Source organism: Thalia democratica, chromosome 5 (genome assembly GCF_965202585.1).
Source record: "Thalia democratica chromosome 5, ktThaDemo2.hap1.1, whole genome shotgun sequence".
In the NCBI taxonomy this organism is placed as follows: domain Eukaryota; kingdom Metazoa; phylum Chordata; class Thaliacea; order Salpida; family Salpidae; genus Thalia; species Thalia democratica.
The window spans coordinates 59,235,223-59,256,231 of NC_139169.1; the positions used below are offsets into that span (position 1 = coordinate 59,235,223).

Consider the following 21,009-nt stretch of genomic DNA (forward strand, 5'->3'; position numbering starts at 1 on the left):
AGTCTCCCAATTCTTGTAACTATTATTTGTACCCAACCTTATTTAATGAGATTGTTGTTTTTGTAGTTTGTTAACTGTTTGTGATAGTATTTTTTAACAATTAATTATTAAATCCTTAACAAGACAAAACAAAATTATGGTTTACTTTTTTAAAGTAAATATTTTTTCTGTTTATCATTTAGTTGTATATTTTTTTTATTGTTTAAGTACATTATAATTTTAACTTATTTCACTTTCCTTTCCAACTTTACATTACGTACTGACTAATACTCTTGACTAGACGTAGTTTATATATATATATATATATATATATACATATATAAAAGAGTTTTTTAAAAGCAATTTAATTTACTTAAAATATATATTATAATTGTTCTATACTATGACAAAATTTGAAGCAACATTCCAATATTTTTTTCCTATCGTTCCTAATTTGCGGACATGGTTTTAACGCTACTATTTAGTATTATAGTTATAAGCAGTGGCGTCGCGTGGTATTTTTTTTAGGTGGTGCAGAATTTAAAAAAAAATCAATTATTTTAATAAAAATATATTTTTACTGTCAAGTTTGAAAACAACTGAACTTTTGCTACACCTGAAGATAAGCTTTGCTTTTAAGGGCATAGGGGGGATAAAACACTTTTTCCACAATTTGATCTTATTTTATGTAGTTTTTACTAAGCTACAAGATGTTTTTTACAGATTTTAAAAATTCAGTACATTCAAAGTCAAAGGCAACAGAGGTTCATAATGGGAGGCACAAACTAAAACAGTGTTTAAAAAAACATCTACTTTTATGTTTACTAGTTATGCCCTTAACATCTACTTTAGAATTATTTTACTGAAATTACTTTATACAGTTTTAATTTAACTACAAGTCATTTTTTATCAATATTAAAAATTCATTAAAATTTTTGAGATAAGGTAGTTCACAGTCAGAGGTACAAATGAATCCTTATTTTTATAATATAAACTCAAACAACAAATAAATCAAATCACTAAAATCATATCTTTTTTTTATAAGTTGGCCTCAAAATCTTTTGATGTTTCTTTTATAAAACAAAAAAAAATTGCTAAATTAGATATTTAAAACACCAAAAAAAAAAGTTATAACAAAAGTTTTTTTTTTGTATATATAAAAATATATATTGATACTTTAAAATTTAAAACTTCTCTTCAACAAAAGTATAAAATTTTATAAAAGTTAGGATGAAAAAGTTTAATTAAAAATTGGTTTAAAAATGATGGAGAATATAGGTTTTCAGTAAAATTGTATTTTTTGCTGTTTTGGTTTGCTCCTTGTATAATAAATCATTGTACTCTCTGGCTTTGACTGGTTGTAACTAAAAGTTTAATTGGAAATTTCAAATTTATTAAAGAGTATTTATAAGCTTTCTGAAAAAGTTAAAATAAGAACAACATGTAAAAAAGTGCCTATACACCTTCCCCCTTACCCCATTGCACATTTTTTTTACAAACATTAAAATTTTTATAAACTTTTTTTCTAATTTTAATGTTTTTTGTTGGAGTTTTAAAATTCAATAGTTTTTTAAGGGTATCTTTTCTTTACATAATTTTAATTTGTTTTTTATTTTGATAACAGTATTTTTGTCAGGAGCTCAACTTTTTTAAGTTTAGTTGTGAGGCTGTTGAACTTTTCATGAATTTTAAAGATAACTTACAAATATGTAACCATTATAGAAGTAAAAATTTGGTTAGTTAGTTTTCATGTGGCCATAGGAGTAAAACACTTATTTTTTAATTTTAAATAAGCTTGTTATTTTTAGAGTAAAATTTAAAACTGCTTTAGTCAACCTGAATATTTTTCTAATTTGGTCTGTGTTAATTTATCTTGGGTCATCTTGAGTTTTTAACATTTCTAAGTTATCCTGATTATGAGGCAAGGCAACCATGTTTCAACAATTTTATCTAAATTTTTGCTTTGTTTATGAAAAAATTAAACCAAAAGTCATACAAAGTAGAGGTAGACTAAATTTTCCTAAAATGTTAAACTACTCTAAGTAATCAAAGTTTCTAAGTTAAGGCTATTTACTTTATTTAAATATGTGATTGTTTAAATAATACTATTTTTTATTTAATATAAATTTAAAATATTTTTCTGTAAGAGTGAACTAGAAGTTTATAATAAACTTTTTAATTCTTTTTTTAAGAACTTAAATTTTATTATTTATTTTATTAACTTTATGATAACAATAATCAGTTATAGTTAAGTTTATGTATGCAGATTAAAATAAAAAATCAAATTTTTAAGACTTTGGTGATTTAGGGTTTTTATCTTTTTTTCAAAATATGCAATTTATGACAAATCTTTTAATAGAAGTGATCTGTTAAATTTAAAAAATCATGTGGGTACATAAACTCAAGTTTAATCCTTTGCAGTAGCTTAGCTTTGTTTTTATTTTATGTTTACAATAGCTTGTAGATGATACTTAAGCAGTCCTGTTTTAGGGAATTTTCAACTTAGCTTACTTACCGCAAGATATAGATTTTGCGGTAATTCTTGAAGAAATTTTGCTTTTTTGAGTTCATTTGCGGCAGTCAGCTAAGAGTTTGCGGCAGTGAAGTGGGCAAAATGGTCGTTTTCAAAACTGAAGTTTTAAAAGAGATTTCGTTCAAAAAAATAACGAAAACGTTATAGATACTTTTTTTTTCTTACAAAATTTCAAGGTGGTGCAGTTGCGGCAGTGCAACACCCCACGCGACGCCCCTGGTTATAAGTATATAGAAAAAAAAGATTTTTTTTTGTAGTCTATAGGATATGTTTAATAAAAGAAAATAATAAATTTAAACAAATTTTCACCGATATTTTAACAAAGTATATTTAGAATAAAAGTAGTATAATCAATACAAAGTTAAACTAAAAAACACTGTGAAAACTATAGACCAAAAAATATTATTAAGTACAATATTTCCTTAGACGTTTTTACTTATTTACTTGCTATTTTCCAGACTAACAGTTTATTAGCTTTTCAGATGAAAAGAGCTCAGGAAAATATAATATCAAATTCATTCCAATACTGTATTTTAAAATGCAAAAAAGACTATACATTAAAAGTGCACGAGTGTGAGCTTTGCTTGAGTTGCTTTTTTTGTACTTTTTTAGTAACCAAATTTTAAACCATTTATTTTTAAATTCTTTAATGCTAACTTGAAACATGTTTTTTAATGCAAAGAACGTTCTTTTGCTTTGCTTTTCACATTAATTTCCATCAAATTAGGGTTTGACTTTTGTAGTGGTGCCCTTTAAAAATGCTGAGTTTTATTCTATTTTTTTAATTTTACAAGTTTTTCTCCGAAAATAATAAAAAAATTTCAAAATTTTTATTTTAACATACCTGAAAAATCTAAAATGAAAATTTAAAAATTAGGTAATAAAAATAAATTAAAATTAAGTTAGCTTAACACTAAAATTAAAATTTAACTAAAAATGTTTTTTACGTAACACATCAAAATGTTATATAATTGTGTAACGCATTATGTTTTATAGTTATTAAAAATTTAAATTTATTTATTATTTTAAATAACTTTTTTAAGACTAGTTTGTCTTGCAAGAAATAAAGATTAAAAAACAAAATTAAAACAAACAAGTAAAATGGCTAAAAGTGATCGGATTAGAAATGATTGGGTAAGAAGTTATCCGGTTAGAAATGATCGGGTTAGAAGTGAACGGGTTAGAAATGATCTTGTTAGAAATGGTCGGATTGGAAGTGATCGGGTTAGAAATGATCGGTTTAGAAATGATCGGGTTAGAAGTGATCGGACTAGAAGTGAACGGGTTACAACTTGTAACCCGTTCACTTCTAACCTGATCACTTATAACCCGATCACTTGTAACTTACAAGTGATCGGGTTATAAGTGATCAGGTTAGAAGTGATCGGGCTACAAGTGATCGGGTTAGAAACGATAGCAGGTTAGAAATGATCGACTCCCAAATAAAGATAAAACTGATTAAAAACGACAATAAACATTATAGTGTATAGTTTACTATTATGTGTAAACATTTTAGACAAAATAGTTGTTAGAAAAGAATTTAATCATTTAACTTTAGTTTGTTAACAAAAAGTAATGAGTTTTATATTTTAGCAAACAATTTGATAAAAAAATAATGTTTAATTTTTTAAAATTTCCTTATATCTTATTATATAAGAAATTTCAACCAACAGTGTTTAAATGAATAAAATATAAATAAAAGGTTGACAAGAAATTGCTACGTGATAATAAAAACATAAAAATGAAAGTAAACAGAATTTAAGTAACACTTTTCTATTAAATATGTAAAAACTATAACCTATTAATAATATTTTTTCAATCTTCTTGACGGTTCTTTTTATTATTTTAATTATTAATTTTAATAAAAATCATAAAATATAAAACTACGAAAATTATTTTACCGAAAATATAAATGAGGAATATATAAAAAATTCATAACTATATTAAAATAAGTTTTAAGTTTTTTTTAATCAATTTCGGTTTTTAATATTTTTACTTATGTATTAAAGTTTGTAGAGTTTTTTTTTTGGCTGCTATATTTTTATATTTTAATATTACTTTTTTTTTTTTAAATTATCTATTTTTTGAAAAACTGAAAATTATTATGTCTAAAGCAACTAAAATTAGAAGTTTTCTTTTACATAAATATAAATCTATTCGCTAGTAATTAAATAATAGTACACATAAAAAAGCTTGACATTTTCTTATCAATTCTTCAGTCTTTTACATAAAAAACATCGTCTCTAAAACTAATTGAATTCGCTCTATTATTTTGTAAATTGCACCTAAAAAGTTAGTAATTAGACCTTAATTAAATAGTAATTACTTAAATTAAGTAGTAGTAGTAAAAACATAAGTTAAGATTTGTTAAATATTACAATTTGATTTTAAGAAAATACTACAAAAAAACTGTATAATTTTTCAATAATTTTTAAAATGTCTTATTTGTTTATATGTTGATTAAATAAAGTATTTACTACAGACTATAGAGTTTAAATTTTGAATTTAAGTTGTTTTCATAAAAATTTTGTACTAGACTAAATAAACTTAGATAAATTACTTTATTAGTAGATTAAATCCAGTTTTAAAACTGATTATTTAAGTGATATTACAAAAATTAATCTCTATCATTTAACGTTTAAAAATTCATTTCACATTTTTAACAACACAAGTTTTTCTTTTAAATACTTTAATAATCTATTTAAAGTTTTCTTGGTTGCAACTTTTTGAAATAAAAAAAATACAATCTGTTACATCAAACCAGTCAGTGTTTTTAAACGTTAAAAAATGTAAAAAAGCCAAGATCGAAAATCTTTGCCATTTAAACAAAATAATTTACAAAATGGAAGAAAAATTATTTCAGATTTAGTAAAAAGTTTTTGATTTCTCTTAAATGTTTCTTTGCAAATTTCAATTTAGTGATAAAACTATTATAAAAAATAAACATTTTTTATAATCACATGTCAAATTATAAAGAATTGGCAGGTTATTAAAACACTGTAATGTTTACACAGTGTCTATAAACATAAAAACCTTTATACTAAATAAAATTACTTATTGCATTGTCAATTTACTGAATCTAAGATACACTCCAATCCGAGTACGTAAGATTTTGTATACACTCCAAGATGTTGTTGTTTAAAAGGAAAAGCAACATCTAAACTTTAAAGAAAAACTGCTAGAACTACTATTTGTCTTTCACATATTTAAGCTTAAGCAGTGAAGATAACAAATCATTTAAAATGATGTCAAAGAACTTAAAAACTAAACTAATAAAAATACTGATTTTTTCGAAAAAATTATTAAAATAAAGTTTTGTTTAGCCTGCCAAATATACATGCTCGAGGTCCACATTTACATTTAGATTGCCAGCCGCAGCTTTTTTTTCGTGGGCCTAATTCCATTTAAATAAAAAACATTCTTGCGGGCCGCAGATTTACAATTCGAGGGCCGCAGTTGGCCCGCGGGCTGCAGTTTGTCGACCTCTGGATTAAATGGTATAAATTGTATTAGAAATAGTAGTTTTCACCTTTAAAATTTTATCGTGTGACGTATTTATTTATAAATTACTTTAAAAGAATTCTAAATTCTAAAATTTTATAAATAAAAAACAGTAAGATTTAATTGATTGTCAAGTGACTGTGATTGAGATTGTATAAAAATATTTTTCATTGGACATCCATTAGTTACTTAAAAGTTTTAATATAAGCATATTTGGATAATAAAATTTATTTTAAATAACCTGACGTTGTTTAATTTTTATTAACTCTCGTAATTATATTTATATTAAAAATTAAACTTCTTTAAAAAAGCTGCTTGTCGGCTGTAGTTGTTCAAAAAATTATTCAGTTATCTAAAAAAAGAAAAAGTTTGTCAAAATTTCTATATAACAAGCAAGAATACTAAATAACAACTCCAAAAACATCACACAATAAGTTTAATCTGTAGTTCAATTCTTTATTTTAAAGTAGTTTTATAAAGGAGAGAAAATAAGAATATAGTCAGTGCCAGTTGTTCCTACAAATGAGGTTTGTATGAGTTTGATAATTAGGGGTGGAAGCAATTTTTAAAATAGTATTTGATTCAAAAAGAAATAAATAAATCGAGGTGTTTGTTTTGACTCGGGTTCATATTGATCAGGTGGATTTCGATCGGGTTGATTAATCGATCGGTTTTTGGCCGCGTGGATTTTGAACGCGGGTGGATTTTTAGTATACCATTAACAGTAGTGTTCTATGGTTTCTAAATATTTGTGTTAATACTTTATTTAATGTTATGACGAACTAAAACAAATAGTATTTCCGTTTTAAGTAAAATAGTTATGTTTTTCTTTGTTATGTAAATGTTATACATTTTGTTAAACTGTTTTAAAGTTCAATGTTTTGTTAAGTTTGCCTAAACTTAAATTTATTACTGCTTATTCTTATAATAAGGAGTAGATTGAAAAAACAATTAACAAATACTAAATCGATTAGTTTTTATTTATTATTTGTTAGTATTTATAAAGGGCATAAGGGGGGTCCACCTTAAGTTTAAAATGTTTTTCTTTCTTAAAGTTTTGTCTTAGCTTAATATTTTGTTTAAAAGTTAACTTACAATAAAAACAAGCTTAAATTGGAAGTTATTTGTTGCTTAAATCCTTTTTTTTTTTGATAAATATACTTGTATATTTTATCACAAAAAGTGATCGATTGTTTTATGAATAAATTCGTTTAATATGATATCAGGTAAAAATTAAAAAATAGATGGTAATACATACTAACGTTTAGCAATACATTTATTTTCAAATAGATTAATTAGAATCTTTTTAAAGTTTTTTACGTTTAACTTTACGAGAAATTATAGTTATTGCAATTTTTATATCAAATATTATACAATATATCATTTTTATGATTTTTCCAAAATTTACTACATTTAAACAGTTTTACAGAAGAAACAAGTAAAGAGTTTGAAAATAAAATTTTTACTTATTTTTATTTTTAATACATTAGTATTTTAAATTTCACCTTTATAAATAAAGTAGAGTATTGGATAATGTAATGTACTTTTACATATAATGTGTAAGAGACATATTAGAGTTTATACTAGTTGTTTTGAAAGTTATTATAAAAGTTTTATAAACAAAACATATTTTTAGATAATGAAGTTTTTTTCATTCTACATAAAAAGTGTAAATAGTGAAAATGAAGTATTGTACAAAGTATATATTGTTAACAACTTGTTTCATTGAACATGATTTCATTTAAAGTTATATATATGTGTAGATACTTAAACCTGGCTTTAGAAAATAAAAATATAAAGTAAAAAACAAGTTAGTTAACAGTTAGTGTAATATGATAACAATAAAAAAAAACAGAGTTTTTATCTCCCCTGCTGCTGTGAATCAAAAAGACTTTGTACTTAAAACTACAGACGTTATGTATGTGCTATTTTGTTTTATTATTTTGCTAAACTAATATAAATTTTAGTTTTAAGAAATACAACTACTTTTTTTTTGAAAAAAAAGTAGTTGTTTGTAGGCGTAACAGAAACAAAAAATTTAAGAAGCTGAGACAATTAGAAAATACTGTACTACCACATTTACTACTCGTTCTTACTACATACTTGTACTTACTACTTGTACCACATTTACTTTTTTTAACTAACAGATAACAATAAAAATGTTAATTTCTACATACTAAAAATACACATGAACTTGTTTTTCAATTTAGTTTTTTGTGCTGCAAAATACAACATGACATTTAGGCTTACCTGCACCATTAATAGTTAAATTTAATTCATTAAAAGCAAGAGTTAAAATTTTATTTTATTTTGAAAATCTAAATGACAAACCATTTAGCAAACTCTTGTGAGATTTAAATGTCAACAAAAAAAGCAACATACCGCGTGAAAACGATGAAACCAAAAATGAGCAGTACTTTAAGCGAAAAACACATATAATCTAGCTATTGGTAGTTGAATTAATGTCAACTCGTTAAAAAATTATTTTTCATTGTCTAACGCTGGACTAAGGCATCAAATTATGTGCCACTTAAACTGAGAACCACTCGAGTAGAGACGGAGAAATGAAAAATAACTAAGAAAGTTCGCTTTATAAACAAATTTTGCTACTTAAGTTAAAGCTTAGGGTTAAACATGAAAAAAAATCATAAAACTGTACCGATAACTTATACTTTAAAAAACACCTACTCGGTTTTGTAAAATATTTAAACGTGAGTCAATAAAATTAGAAAATAATGTCAAAAATGCAAAAAACATTTTTTACGGTTATGCCATCGTGTATAATTGTAGGTAGCAAAATTTCAAGTTACAAAAATAAAACAACTACATTATTTTGAACAAAGTAGTTGTGATTGTCACAAAAGGTGATGTTTGAAAAAATTATAAACTTTTGTATTGTAACTTCGATTTATTTTTAAAAATAGATTATTTTCCAAACAGTTAACTGTAATTCTAGAATTTACTTAATAGCAAAAAATTGAAGCTAAGAGAGCTTTTTTGGTCTTCAAAAATTCCCCACCACAAAAATACCACGCGTCGCTGATGGTAGCCAGTATCTGTATAACGAAATAATTATTCCAAAAAAAAATCCAAAAAAAGCGGAAGTTTGCTTCAAATTAACCTAAAGCAATACTACGTCCTCGAGACTGACGGAAAAAGGTTAATTGTGCTTATAGTTGTCGAAAAATTGTTTCACTTATCAAATTAGTGCATATTTGATTTGTGATTAACTTACAAAACGAGACAAACGTCAAAGATTTTTACTGTTCAAAGTTTTTGAACGCGATTAATTAAACGGAATATTTAATTATGAAAATTTAACGCCTAAAAAAATAGCTATATCATAATAGATTTTTTTTTGTATCACTACTTAATCTTATTAATAAGTTGTGATATCTAAAAATCAAGACAAATAATTTAGGTATTTTTCTTTAAAATTAATCAAAAGCTATTTGGGGTTATTTCTGGAAAACTATACAAATATTGGATACTTTATCTCATCTTTGGTTGAAATTGTAAAAAAGCATTTGAAATCTACGAATATCTATTTGGAATATCTGTAAAACAGTTTAAGTATTTTTAATATAGATAGCTCAATATTATGTTATTTTAATCGAATGTATTTTTTTTACAAACTAAAACCTTGAATTTTAGTTAACTGATATCGGCTATATTATTTATAGTTTTAATTTTTTGTATTTTAGTTGTACTTATCAATAGTTTAAAAAAAAATTATGTTTTAGATTTTACAAAAAAAAAATGAAACACTTAAGTACAGTTTTAGCACTGGTTGCTTTTATACAAAGTAAGTTTATTTTAATAATTCTATGTTTAGTTTGTAACTAATTTTGATAACAAGATTTAGCAAAGTATTTTTAATTAATTTTGATTTGAAATATAAAATAAGACTGTTTTTTACAACTAAATAAACTTTTGGTTAATGTAAAACATTTTACATATATATTTTTTTTAATCTTAAGTTAAAGTAACCTTAACAATGCTAGCTTATATGTGATTTTAAAACAAAAAACAATATATGGCTTTCAACTTTTATTTAAGACTGTAATGATATTTATTCCTTTTAAAACTATACTAAACATATAAAGTATTTTAGTTCGTAAAAACAAAAAAAAAGTACTAAACTATTTTAAAAAATTGACTAAAACCACTGTTTTTAATAAGTTTATATTCAATTTTGGTAATTTATAAATTTATCTGATAAGAATGAAAAGCATGACAGTTTAAAAAAGTCTTAAATACGAAAATACTTTCTAGTAGAGTATAAAAAAAGTAAATAATGTTATTGAAACTGTATAAAAAAATTATAAAAATTTCACATCTAATACTTTTATTAAATAGACTTGTGTTTATCTAGTTTTTATTTTTACTAAAATAAAGCTTAATGTGTGACAGTATTAATAAAGAAATCTATTTATTAACATTACAATGGTAGGTTGTAGCCTATTGTTGTAGCTTTTATTGCAAAATTAAATTAACATATTTAAAAAAAAATATTTTGTACATCAAAAAAATTAAGTTTTTACACATAGATAAGAATCGAAAAAAAATTAAAACATAGACAAAGAAGTTTATCATATAGAATTAAAATATTAGTTTGTAAAAGTAAATACCATATTAGTTTTATTTCATTATAACCTCACAAAACATTATAAACTTAATATATTAACCTTATTATAACCTCTGGAATGGTTTGTGTCATGAAATGACAAAAAAAAATTTGAGTCAATATTTTAATAAAACATTTATGTTAGGAACACATTAATTAAAGAAAATTGAAAAATTAACACAAAAAAATTACTATTGACGCTTGAAAAAAAAGGTAAACTTAAACAGTCCATACTATGAACTTTGAGACATATCAACAAACAAAAACCAGGTTGAATTTTTTTTTAATCATTAACTTTTGAACTGTTTTACACAAATAGTAACCTTAAATCAAGCTCAGTTTAAGTTATGTACTAAAGAAAAATACCTACGACTTTTATGTTAGGCAGTAACGGAATTATTCAAATAGAAGTTATCTATTTTTCTCACCTAACAGCAATTGTATCCCTTCAAAAAGTTAAGAAGACTGCCTTTCAATAAAACAAGAAAATGCAAGCTCACAATCAGGTGTTTACGAAATTAATCCTGATTTTCAGCAATCTGGAGTGAAAGTAAGATGCAATATGGAAACGGAACAAGGCGGCTGGATTGTCAGTTGAAACTTTAATGTTTGATTCAACATTTATATACTAACTAATATTGAGCTTAGCAACATTTTAAATATTGTGTTAATTTATACTAAACTTTTTTATTTAAGCATTTTAAATGTAACAATATTTCGAAATTTCTCTTAGAATAGATTTGATTAATTACAGCAAAGTATTTTTTAATAACTCAATTATACACTAAAATGTTAACCTGCTTCCATTATATCTATAACTAACGATTAAATAAAAAACTAACTTTAAATTGTTTGTCAATATAAGATCTAATTAAAACTTAAACATTTTATTTAGTTATTATACTTGTATTGTCTGACGAAAAAAAAGTATCGTAATAATCACAACAATAGAAGGTAACAATAACAAAAAATGCTAGTTAAGTTTACTCATGTAAAAGTCTTAACAGTTAACTTGAAATAAATACTACGAACCTTAACTATACAAGTTTTTATTAAATTCTTTGATGTGTAGTTTCAGGTGATGCTCAAGAGATTTGACGGGTCGTTGGACTTCAAGAAAAACTGGGAGGCGTATGAGAGAGGGTTTGGAAATTTTGAATCTGAGTTTTGGTTGGGTTAGTACAAGAAAATTCAACATGTAAAATTAATTTGTTTTGAAATAACGTTTGGTTGTTACCATAATCGAACTGGCAAATACATTAGCTTTCAAGTAATTTTTATACCGTTAAAAACTTTTTTCAAAAATTAGTTTAGATTTAAAAATAGGATTTATAACAACTCTAAGTACAATTGTAAATTTTATAAATTTAAAAATATATTTAATAAAATATACCAATCAACTTATTAAGTGTTTTTGAATCATAAAAACATAAAAATTAAAATATAAGCATGTCATAAAACTAATTGCTTAATAATAAACATATCTAGCTTAAAATAACTATCAATTTAGTTATTGATTGACAATAAAATTTTAATATATAATTTGCCTTAAATTTAAAATATGTTTAAATTCTATTAACTTATAGTTCTTATTTTTAAATGTTTTCTATATCAATATATAATCAGGTTTTTTAAATTATTATTTGTTTTTATGTTATTACAAACTATACTTATTAACTTGATTTTTTATACTAATAAAATAAGTAAACTTATAGAAGATGTATAAATATACTGTATTGCGACTAAATCCTTATTTTTTAGCTGATACAATACTATTCTTTATTTTAAACAAAATAAATAACCTAAACAGTTATGAACTAAGTTAATTTATAAACTGCACATTAAATTAAAGAAAAAAAACAATGTAAACTTCAAATAACTTGTTAAATTAAATTATTATAAGTAAAAATATTTCGTTCTTCTCAGGATTACAGCTGGTTTATAACCTAACTAAAGAGGGATCATTTGAATTACGTTTTGATATGTCAGATTTTTCAGGCAATCAAGCGTTCATAACGTACAAGTTAGTATTTCAAATTAAGCCTTTAATTTATTAAGACATTACTAAAATATAGAACAGTTATAAAGGATTTTAATTCGTTTAGTATATTGAAAATATTAAAAAGTGTTTTATTATTCTAAAAATAGCGCTTGTAGCCAAAATCTTTAAAGATTGGAAAAAAAGATGTAAAATAAAATTGAAACTCTAGTTTTATTATAAAAACTTTGATGTTTACTTTATAACAATATTTGTCATGAACTAACGTATTTCTTACTTTAAAAACGTTTAAACAAAAAAATTAAGAACTTAATTATAAAATAAATCTTGTACTTACTACAAAATAAAAACGAATATTTTACCGTCATTTAATATTATTGTTCTTCAAAATGACTTAACTACAGTTTTATTCGATTTTCTACATTCAAACGTCTTCTGTAGATAATTTCATTTTTTTGCAGTAATTTTTTGATTAAACTTGTTTTTAGAACACTAAATTGTATCAAAATATCTACAGTAAAAATACATTTTCAAATACTCATTTTATAGTTTATAAATAGAAATTATTTGTGCAAGTTATTTTATTACGTTTTTTTTTTGTTTATAAAATTTAAATTTATATATCAGCAGATCATGCCTTTTTTATCTCATATATTTGATTTAATTTATTTAGAAATTTATGATTTTTGTTCTGTTATATTAAAACAATGAAACTGATTGATATAAACACAGAGAATTCAGCATTGGAAGTTCAGAAGAAAAGTATAAACTAAATTTTGCACGTGGATCAGGAACTGGTAATGCAGGTAAATTAATATATGTATATACTTTTTTTTTGATTATATAACCTAGAAACGGTCGTCTAAACTCTTACTATTGTTTTTATACATTCAAATAAGTATTCAGATCCAAATATATTTGTCGAGCACTATCAACCAGAGCTTTTCATAAAATCTTTAATACATATATATTTATATAGATTAATTTATACTTTAGTCTATAAATCAAAAACAAAGTAGTAACAATCAGAAATAGAAACTGTTTTAACTTCAAACGTAAAAGGCTATTGTTGAAAACACGTTAATTTGGGACTCTTTGAGTTCCAACAGAGGCATGAAATTTAGCACTTACGAGCAAGATAACGACAGCAGAAATGTTAATTGTGCAGTGAAGTTCGGCGGATCTGGTACAACACTTGCACTTCACAGACAATAACCGGGGTGTATAATAATGGAAATTTATTGCAACAAATGAAGTGGTGGACGTTTCGCCGGCACAACGCGATAAAATCAGTAAAAATGATGTTTCGCCGAACGTTAGGTAATAACTTTGAAATAAATACCACACTGATAAAAAAGAAAAACTAATTTGCTGTAGTATTATTTACATATGATTTTTAAAGAAAGTTTTTTCATTGAGTCTGATTTGTATACTGAGGTTACTTAATGTTAATAGTGTAGAACTTTTTTACGCCTTAAGCAGGAGTTGAAGTTATAATCTCAAATGTAAACAAAAATAGTAACATTTAAAACGTTTTTTTGCAGTACTTTTGTTGTTAGAATTAGAACTACATGAACATTTAAAATTTCGTTTAATAAGAGAATAATTTACCGAAGAAAAGTAACATATTAGTTTTAAAGCTTCAACAAATATTTTTTAAGAATCTGTTGAATTTGCTTAAACTACACAGAGGCAGTTACACCAAATTTGGATGAAATGCCCTTTTAAAACTAAGAAGAAAGTAGTCACATAAAGCTAATTGCTTCAACAAAAATAGATGCAATAGAAGTTTTTTCTGCCAATAACTCACTTTTTTAGGAAACAGAAACAGTTTAAATTAAGCATTGACTTATTAAACAATGAATTAATAAATTAGTTGCAAAACTTATTTTGTTGTTTTGTTTTACTTGACTATTTTAATTTTAAAATAAAGAGAAAGTAACTGACTTATGATTTATTATTTCTTTTTTTAATATTTTAAAAAGATATGGACAAACTAATCAAAAAATAAATTAACTTTTGACTACATTTTTGTAGACTACAATACAAGCAGACATGTAAAAAGTTCTACAAAAAGTAGGCAGTTCTGTAGTATAACTTTTAAACAAAAACAAATCATTAGTATAAAGAAAATTATTTAAACTTATTGCACATCTCAATTAAAAACTAAAACTTTTAGAAAAAGAAGAGATTATTAGAATTTTTAAATCAATAACGTGTATAAATGGGTGCTGAAAAATTTATGGTTTAAAAAATACAAATAAAAATATTTTTTTAAAGTATCAAAAAATACGTTGAGTCTTTTACTAAAAAACATTACTAAAATAAATTAATGAAGCTAATAAAATAAGGAAAAAAAAAGTATTAATTGTAAAATTTTCAATCAGTAAGTACCTAAAAACTAGCAAAACTTTAGTTATTTAAAAAAAACAACAGATTGTTTTTTTAATTAGCTGGAAAATTAACTAATAAAAAACAAAATTAACATTTTTTTTGCCGAAATTTGTAATGAATTTTCGTTTATCATATAATCAAAAAACATGTACATTTCAGCTAAAAAAAATTATGCTTTTAATAACAGTTTTAAAATCTTCTCATTAAAATTAAATTATAACAACAATTTTTCAAATAAAAATAATAAAAGTTTCATAAATAAACCAGTATACAAAATTTTTGGAATGATATTATATTATTTCAGTTATAAATTTAATCAAATTTGCTACAAAACTTGTAAATATTGTATTTGGTGAAAAAAATTGTTATGCATAAACTACTACAAAATTAACTTAAAATACAACTTTAATGCTTTTAATAATACAACACAGGGAATTACATAAAGATAATAAATACGAAACTGTTTGTACCTATTTCTCAGCTATACTACCAAAATCGATCCGCATTCAAAATCCATCTGATCAAAATCCACCCGATCAAAATCCACACGATCAAAATCAACCCGAGTCGAAGCAAACACCTCGCTTTATTTATTTCTTTTTGAATCAAATACCATTTAAAAAATTCTCCCCCCCCCTCCATAATTATCAATCTCATACAAACCTCATTTGTATGAACAAGTGGCACTTACTAATATCTTATTTTTCTCTCCTTTATAAAACGACTTTAAAATAAAGAATTGTACTACAGATTAAACTTATTGTGTGATGTTTTTAGAGTTGTTATTTAGTATTTTTGCTTGTTATATAGAAACTTTGACACACTTTTTCTTTTTTCTAGATAACTGAATAATTTTTTGAATAACTACAGCTGGCAAGCAGCTTTTAAAAAGAAGTTTAATTCTTAATATAAATATAACTACAAGAGCTAATGAAAATTAAACAACGTCAAGTTATTTAAAATTAAATTTTACTATCCAAATATGATTATGTTGATATTTTAAGTAACTAATGGATGTTCAATGAAAAATAGTTTTAAACGATCTCAATCACAGTAACACGACAATCAATTAAATCTTACTGTTTTTTAGCTATAAAAAACTTAGAATTTAGATTTTTTTTATAACTAATATTTAAATAAATATGTCAAACGATAAGATTTTTATATTAAATGTGTATTGATAGTGAAAGCTACTATTTCTACTACAATTTAATGCATTTAATCAAGGGGTCGGCAAACTGCGGCCCGCGGGCCAACTGCCACCCTCGAAGTGTAAATCTGCGGCCCGCTAGCATGTAAATGTGGCCCGCTAAACAAAAATATATTTTTAATTAACTCTTTCAAAAAAAAAAACAGTATTTATATTAGTTTTGTTTTTAAGCTTCTAGATATCATTTAAAAACGATTTATTATCTTCACTGCTTCAGCTTATATATGTGAAAAAAAGACAGATAGTAGTTGTAGCAGTTTTTCTTTAAAGTTTAGATTTTGCTTTTCATTTCAAACAACAACATCTTGGAAGGTATACAAAAGCTTACGTACTTGGATTGGAGTGTATCTTAGATTCAGTAAATCGACAATGCAATAAGTAGTTTTGCTTAGTATAAAGGTTTATATGTGTACAAACACTGTGCAAACATTACAGTGTTTTAATAACATGTAAATTCTTTATAATTTAGGTCTTTGGTTTGACATGTGATTATAAAAATTTTCATTTATAACTATTTTATCACTACATTGACATTTGCAAAGAAATATTTTTAAGAATTCAAAAATTATTTACTAAATCTGAAATGTTTTTTTTAATTTGTAAATTATTTTGTTTAAATAGCAAAGTTTTTCAATCTTGACTTTTTTTAATTTTTTTAACGTTTAAAAACACTGACTGGTTTGATGTAAGGAATTGTAACTTTTAGTAACTTTTAGTTTGATGTAAAGGAATAGTTACTTTTCTGTTTCAAAACGTTGCAACCAAGAAAACTTTAGATAAATTGTTAAAATATTTAAGGGTTTTAGAAGAAAAACTTGCGCTGTTTAAAATGTGAAATGAATTTTTAATCGTTAAATGATAAAGAGTAAATAATCAGTTTTAAAATTGGATATAACCTACTAATAAAATAATTTATCTAAGTTGATTCAGTCTAGTACAAAATTTTTATGAAAATAACTTATATTTAAAATTTAAACTCTGTAGTACACACTTTATTTAATCAACATACATACAAATAAGACTTTTTTTAAATTTATTGGAAAAGGTATACAGTTTTTTCTGTAGTATTTTCTTAAAAATAAAGTGTAATATCTAACAAAACTTAATTTATTTGTTTACTACTACTTTTTCTAGTTTAAGTCTAGTTACTAACTTTTTTAGGTGCAATTTACAAAATTTAGGAGCGAATTCAATGAGTTTAAGAGATGATGTTTTTTATGTAAAAGACTGTAGAATTGATAAGAAAATGTTAAGCTCTGAAATTTATACTGTTATTCAATTACTAGCGAATAAATTTATTTCTATGTGAAAAAAAAAACTTTTAATTTTAGTTGCTTTAGACAAAGTAATTTTCAGGTTTTCAAAAATAGATAAAATAAAAAAAAAGTAATATCTAAAATAAAAAAATAGCAGCAAAAAATAACTGTACAAACTTAATATATAACTAAAAAATCTTAAAAACCGAAATTGAGTAAAAAAATTTTAAGTTTGTTTTAATATAGTTATGAATTTTTAAGATATTTGTTATTTATATTTTCGGTAAAATAATTTTTGTATTTTTATATTTTATGTTTTGTTATTAAACATTATTATTTTAAGAACCGTCAAAAAGATTGCTAAATTATTATTATTAGGTGATAGTTTTTAAAGATTTATCATACAACTTTTTCTTAAACTCTATTTTCTTTTTATATTCTTTTAATTTTATTTTTATATTATAACGTTTTAATTTTTTATCATTCTTTTATCTATACTTTGATTTTCATAAACACTATTGGTTGAAATTTCTTTTATATTAAGATATAAGGAAATTGTAAGTAAAGCACAACCCCCATTAACATTGTTTATTGACAACAAATAAAAGCGCTCAAAATGTTTGGTTCTGAAACCTGGTGCACGAAAAAACCTTTTGGTTATTGAGTCGCACACCGCTTGGATATCTATTAAGGTCTTTCACACGAGTATTCTAACATGCAGATCTTTTTTCTTTTTTCATGAATAATACAAAAGTTGTTTAGAATTTTTTTTCGTAATAATTTACTTATTTTATAATTTGTCAGCGCTTGAGCTGAGTAATGTTAAACAAACTATGAGTATCAAAATAACAGCAAAATTTATTATTCTTAAAAGATTAAGGTAGCTTTGTTCTGATTAGCTTGAAAAAATACTGAGTTTAAAATCTACTCCCAGCAGCTTCTATTTTCTAACTATTAATGTGTTAATATGTATATGTTTAATAATGATTATTGCATAATTTTTTAACTACTTAAAATTAACTGTTCTTGTTGTTATATCTTATGGAAGACATCTGCGTCGTGACTTGAATGAGGAATTTATAAAAACTGAAACTTATAGTAATTAAATTTGTCATTGCGTATATACTGATATCTTTTTGGGTTTAATATTTCTAGGCTATAATTTTTTGAGACTATGTTAAACAAAGGTATAATTTATTGAACGATAAAATAAAATCGATTTAAATGTTTGGTTTAAGGATCTAATGTACAAAAGATAAAAGAACCTATCGATTATTGAGTCGTACACTACATAGTTTTGCAGTCTATTACGAGCTAATAAAAATCTGAAGTTTTAAACTTCTACAAATATAAGAAACAATAAAAAGAAAGATTAGAAAACTAAACGACAGTTAACTAGGCAATATATCTAGCTAGACAAGTAGTGTTCAAAATGTAATAAAAAACTTGTTTAATAATATACAAATAAGAATAGAGTTTAAGCTTAAAACTTTGAAAATTTAAAGTAGTAGTAAGTTTTTTACAATATTTACAATATGTTTGTTTAGTTATCCAATTATTTTATAAATTTTTGGTTTTTATCTTGGTAACATTATTTGTAACCCCAAGGAAAAATATTTATATTTTCAAACCAAAATATGCTTTCAAAGTTATACAAAACAATTTGAGTGTTGGTAAAATACCTTTTTTTATAATTTTTAGAGCCTAACCTTACCGTTGACAGTCATCCTTAGACGTTAAAGTTATTAACTAGCTAGTATGTAAACAACTAACGTATAACAAAAAAGATGTTTAATATATCTACACTAAACTATTAAATTTAAAACTTTGTTGTAAACATTAAATATGTTGAAAGTTATAAAAAACTACAGAATATATGACTATGAGTCTTATATTTTTTGAAAATAAACACGGAAAGCTATCATTTTGATTTAAATACATCTAAAAATATTTACAACAAAGTTTTAAGCCTACAGAAATTCAGTTTAAGTTAGAATTATGTTTTGAAAAATAATTTTAATAAGTTTAAAAACAAAAATCGCATAAAGATAGTATAATATAGTTTTAAATATGATCTCAACTGAAGTTGTGAAGTTTGAAAAAGCCAAATTAAAAATTTATATGCCTACAAAATTTTAAGTCTCAATCATGTAGTATTGCATAAGAATGTTTTAACTACTGTTGTAATTCCTTATCATAGTTGATATTTTCACTTTAAAATTGCAATAGAAAGTTCATGTGAGTTTTTTGCAAAATAAAGTTATTTCAATTTAGCTTTATACTTTTTGTTTATTGAATGAAAAAAAAAGCGCTCAAATATTTGGTCCAAGGACCTGGTGTACAAAAAAACCTTTGTTATAATAGAGTCATACAGCAGGATACAGTTTAAAGTCATGTCAAGGACTTATACCAGTTTACTTAAGGATAAAAAAAAACTGATAGAAATTATAATAAACATTTAAGGAAATTTTTTTTTATGGTTGTAAAATATCAGTCTTATTCTTTCCTCTACAATCATAAATGTTTTTTGTAAATCAAGCAAGCAAGTTGTCATCACTTGTAATTCCACCTGCTCTTTTAAAAGTAACATTAAACTAACAAAAAATTTGTTTTTCTATTTTTTTTTATGGTAGAAAAAAAAATCAACTTAATTGAAAAATATTTCAGACTGTTTTTTTTTTCGCTTTTGTTTTAAAGCTCTAACACGAGGCTGAAGTTTGATAGACATTTAAATATAAGATTTTTAACACATTCAAATTTTTTACTTACAGTCATTACGGCACATTAATACCGCTCGTACTTACATTAGAACAATGAAACTCTAGAACCTTGTTCCATGTGCGTAGAACTACGCCATCAAAAAAAAAAATTAACTTTCTACTATAAAAAATAAAATAGTTATGGTACGCCGAAAAATATCGAATTTATTATCAAAAAAATAGAAGAAGCTTAGTAAACATCGGTAAAACCGCTCATACTTACATTAGAACAATGAAACTCTAGAACCTTGGTCCATGTGCGTAGAACTACGTCATCAAAAAAAAATTAACTTTCTACTATAAAAACTAAAAAAGTTATGGTACGCCGAAAAATATCAAATTTATTATCAAAAAAAAGAAGAAGCTTAGTAAAAATTGTTTAAAACCGCTCATACTTACATTAGAACAATGAAACTCTAGAACCTTGTTCCATGTGCGTAGAACTACGTCATCAAAAAAAAAATTAACTTTCTACTACAAAAATTAAAATAGTTATGGTACGCCGAAAAATATCGAATTTATTAACAAAAAAATAGAAGAAGCTTAGTAAACATCGTTTAAAACCGCTCATACTTACATTAGAACAATGAAACTCTAGAACCTTGTTCCATGTGCGTAGAACTACGTCATCAAAAAAAAAATTAACTTTCTACTATAAAAAATAAAATAGTTATGGTACGCCGAAAAGTATCGAATTTATTAACAAAAAAATAGAAGAAGCTTAGTAAACATCGTTTAAAACCGCTCATAA

At 24.0% G+C, this 21,009-nt stretch overlaps 1 protein-coding gene across 1 annotated transcript; it reads left to right on the top strand.

The window, feature by feature from the left end:
- Window positions 1-11,202: 11,202 nt before the first annotated feature.
- On the top strand, window positions 11,203-13,854 carry LOC145836682 (ficolin-1-like). Its single transcript, XM_082944465.1, has 5 exons — window positions 11,203-11,229; window positions 11,713-11,815; window positions 12,567-12,663; window positions 13,372-13,459; window positions 13,702-13,854. Exons 1-5 carry the CDS (start codon window positions 11,203-11,205, stop codon window positions 13,852-13,854), a joined length of 468 nt encoding a protein of 155 aa, XP_082800591.1.
- The last annotated feature ends 7,155 nt before the right edge of the window (window positions 13,855-21,009 follow it).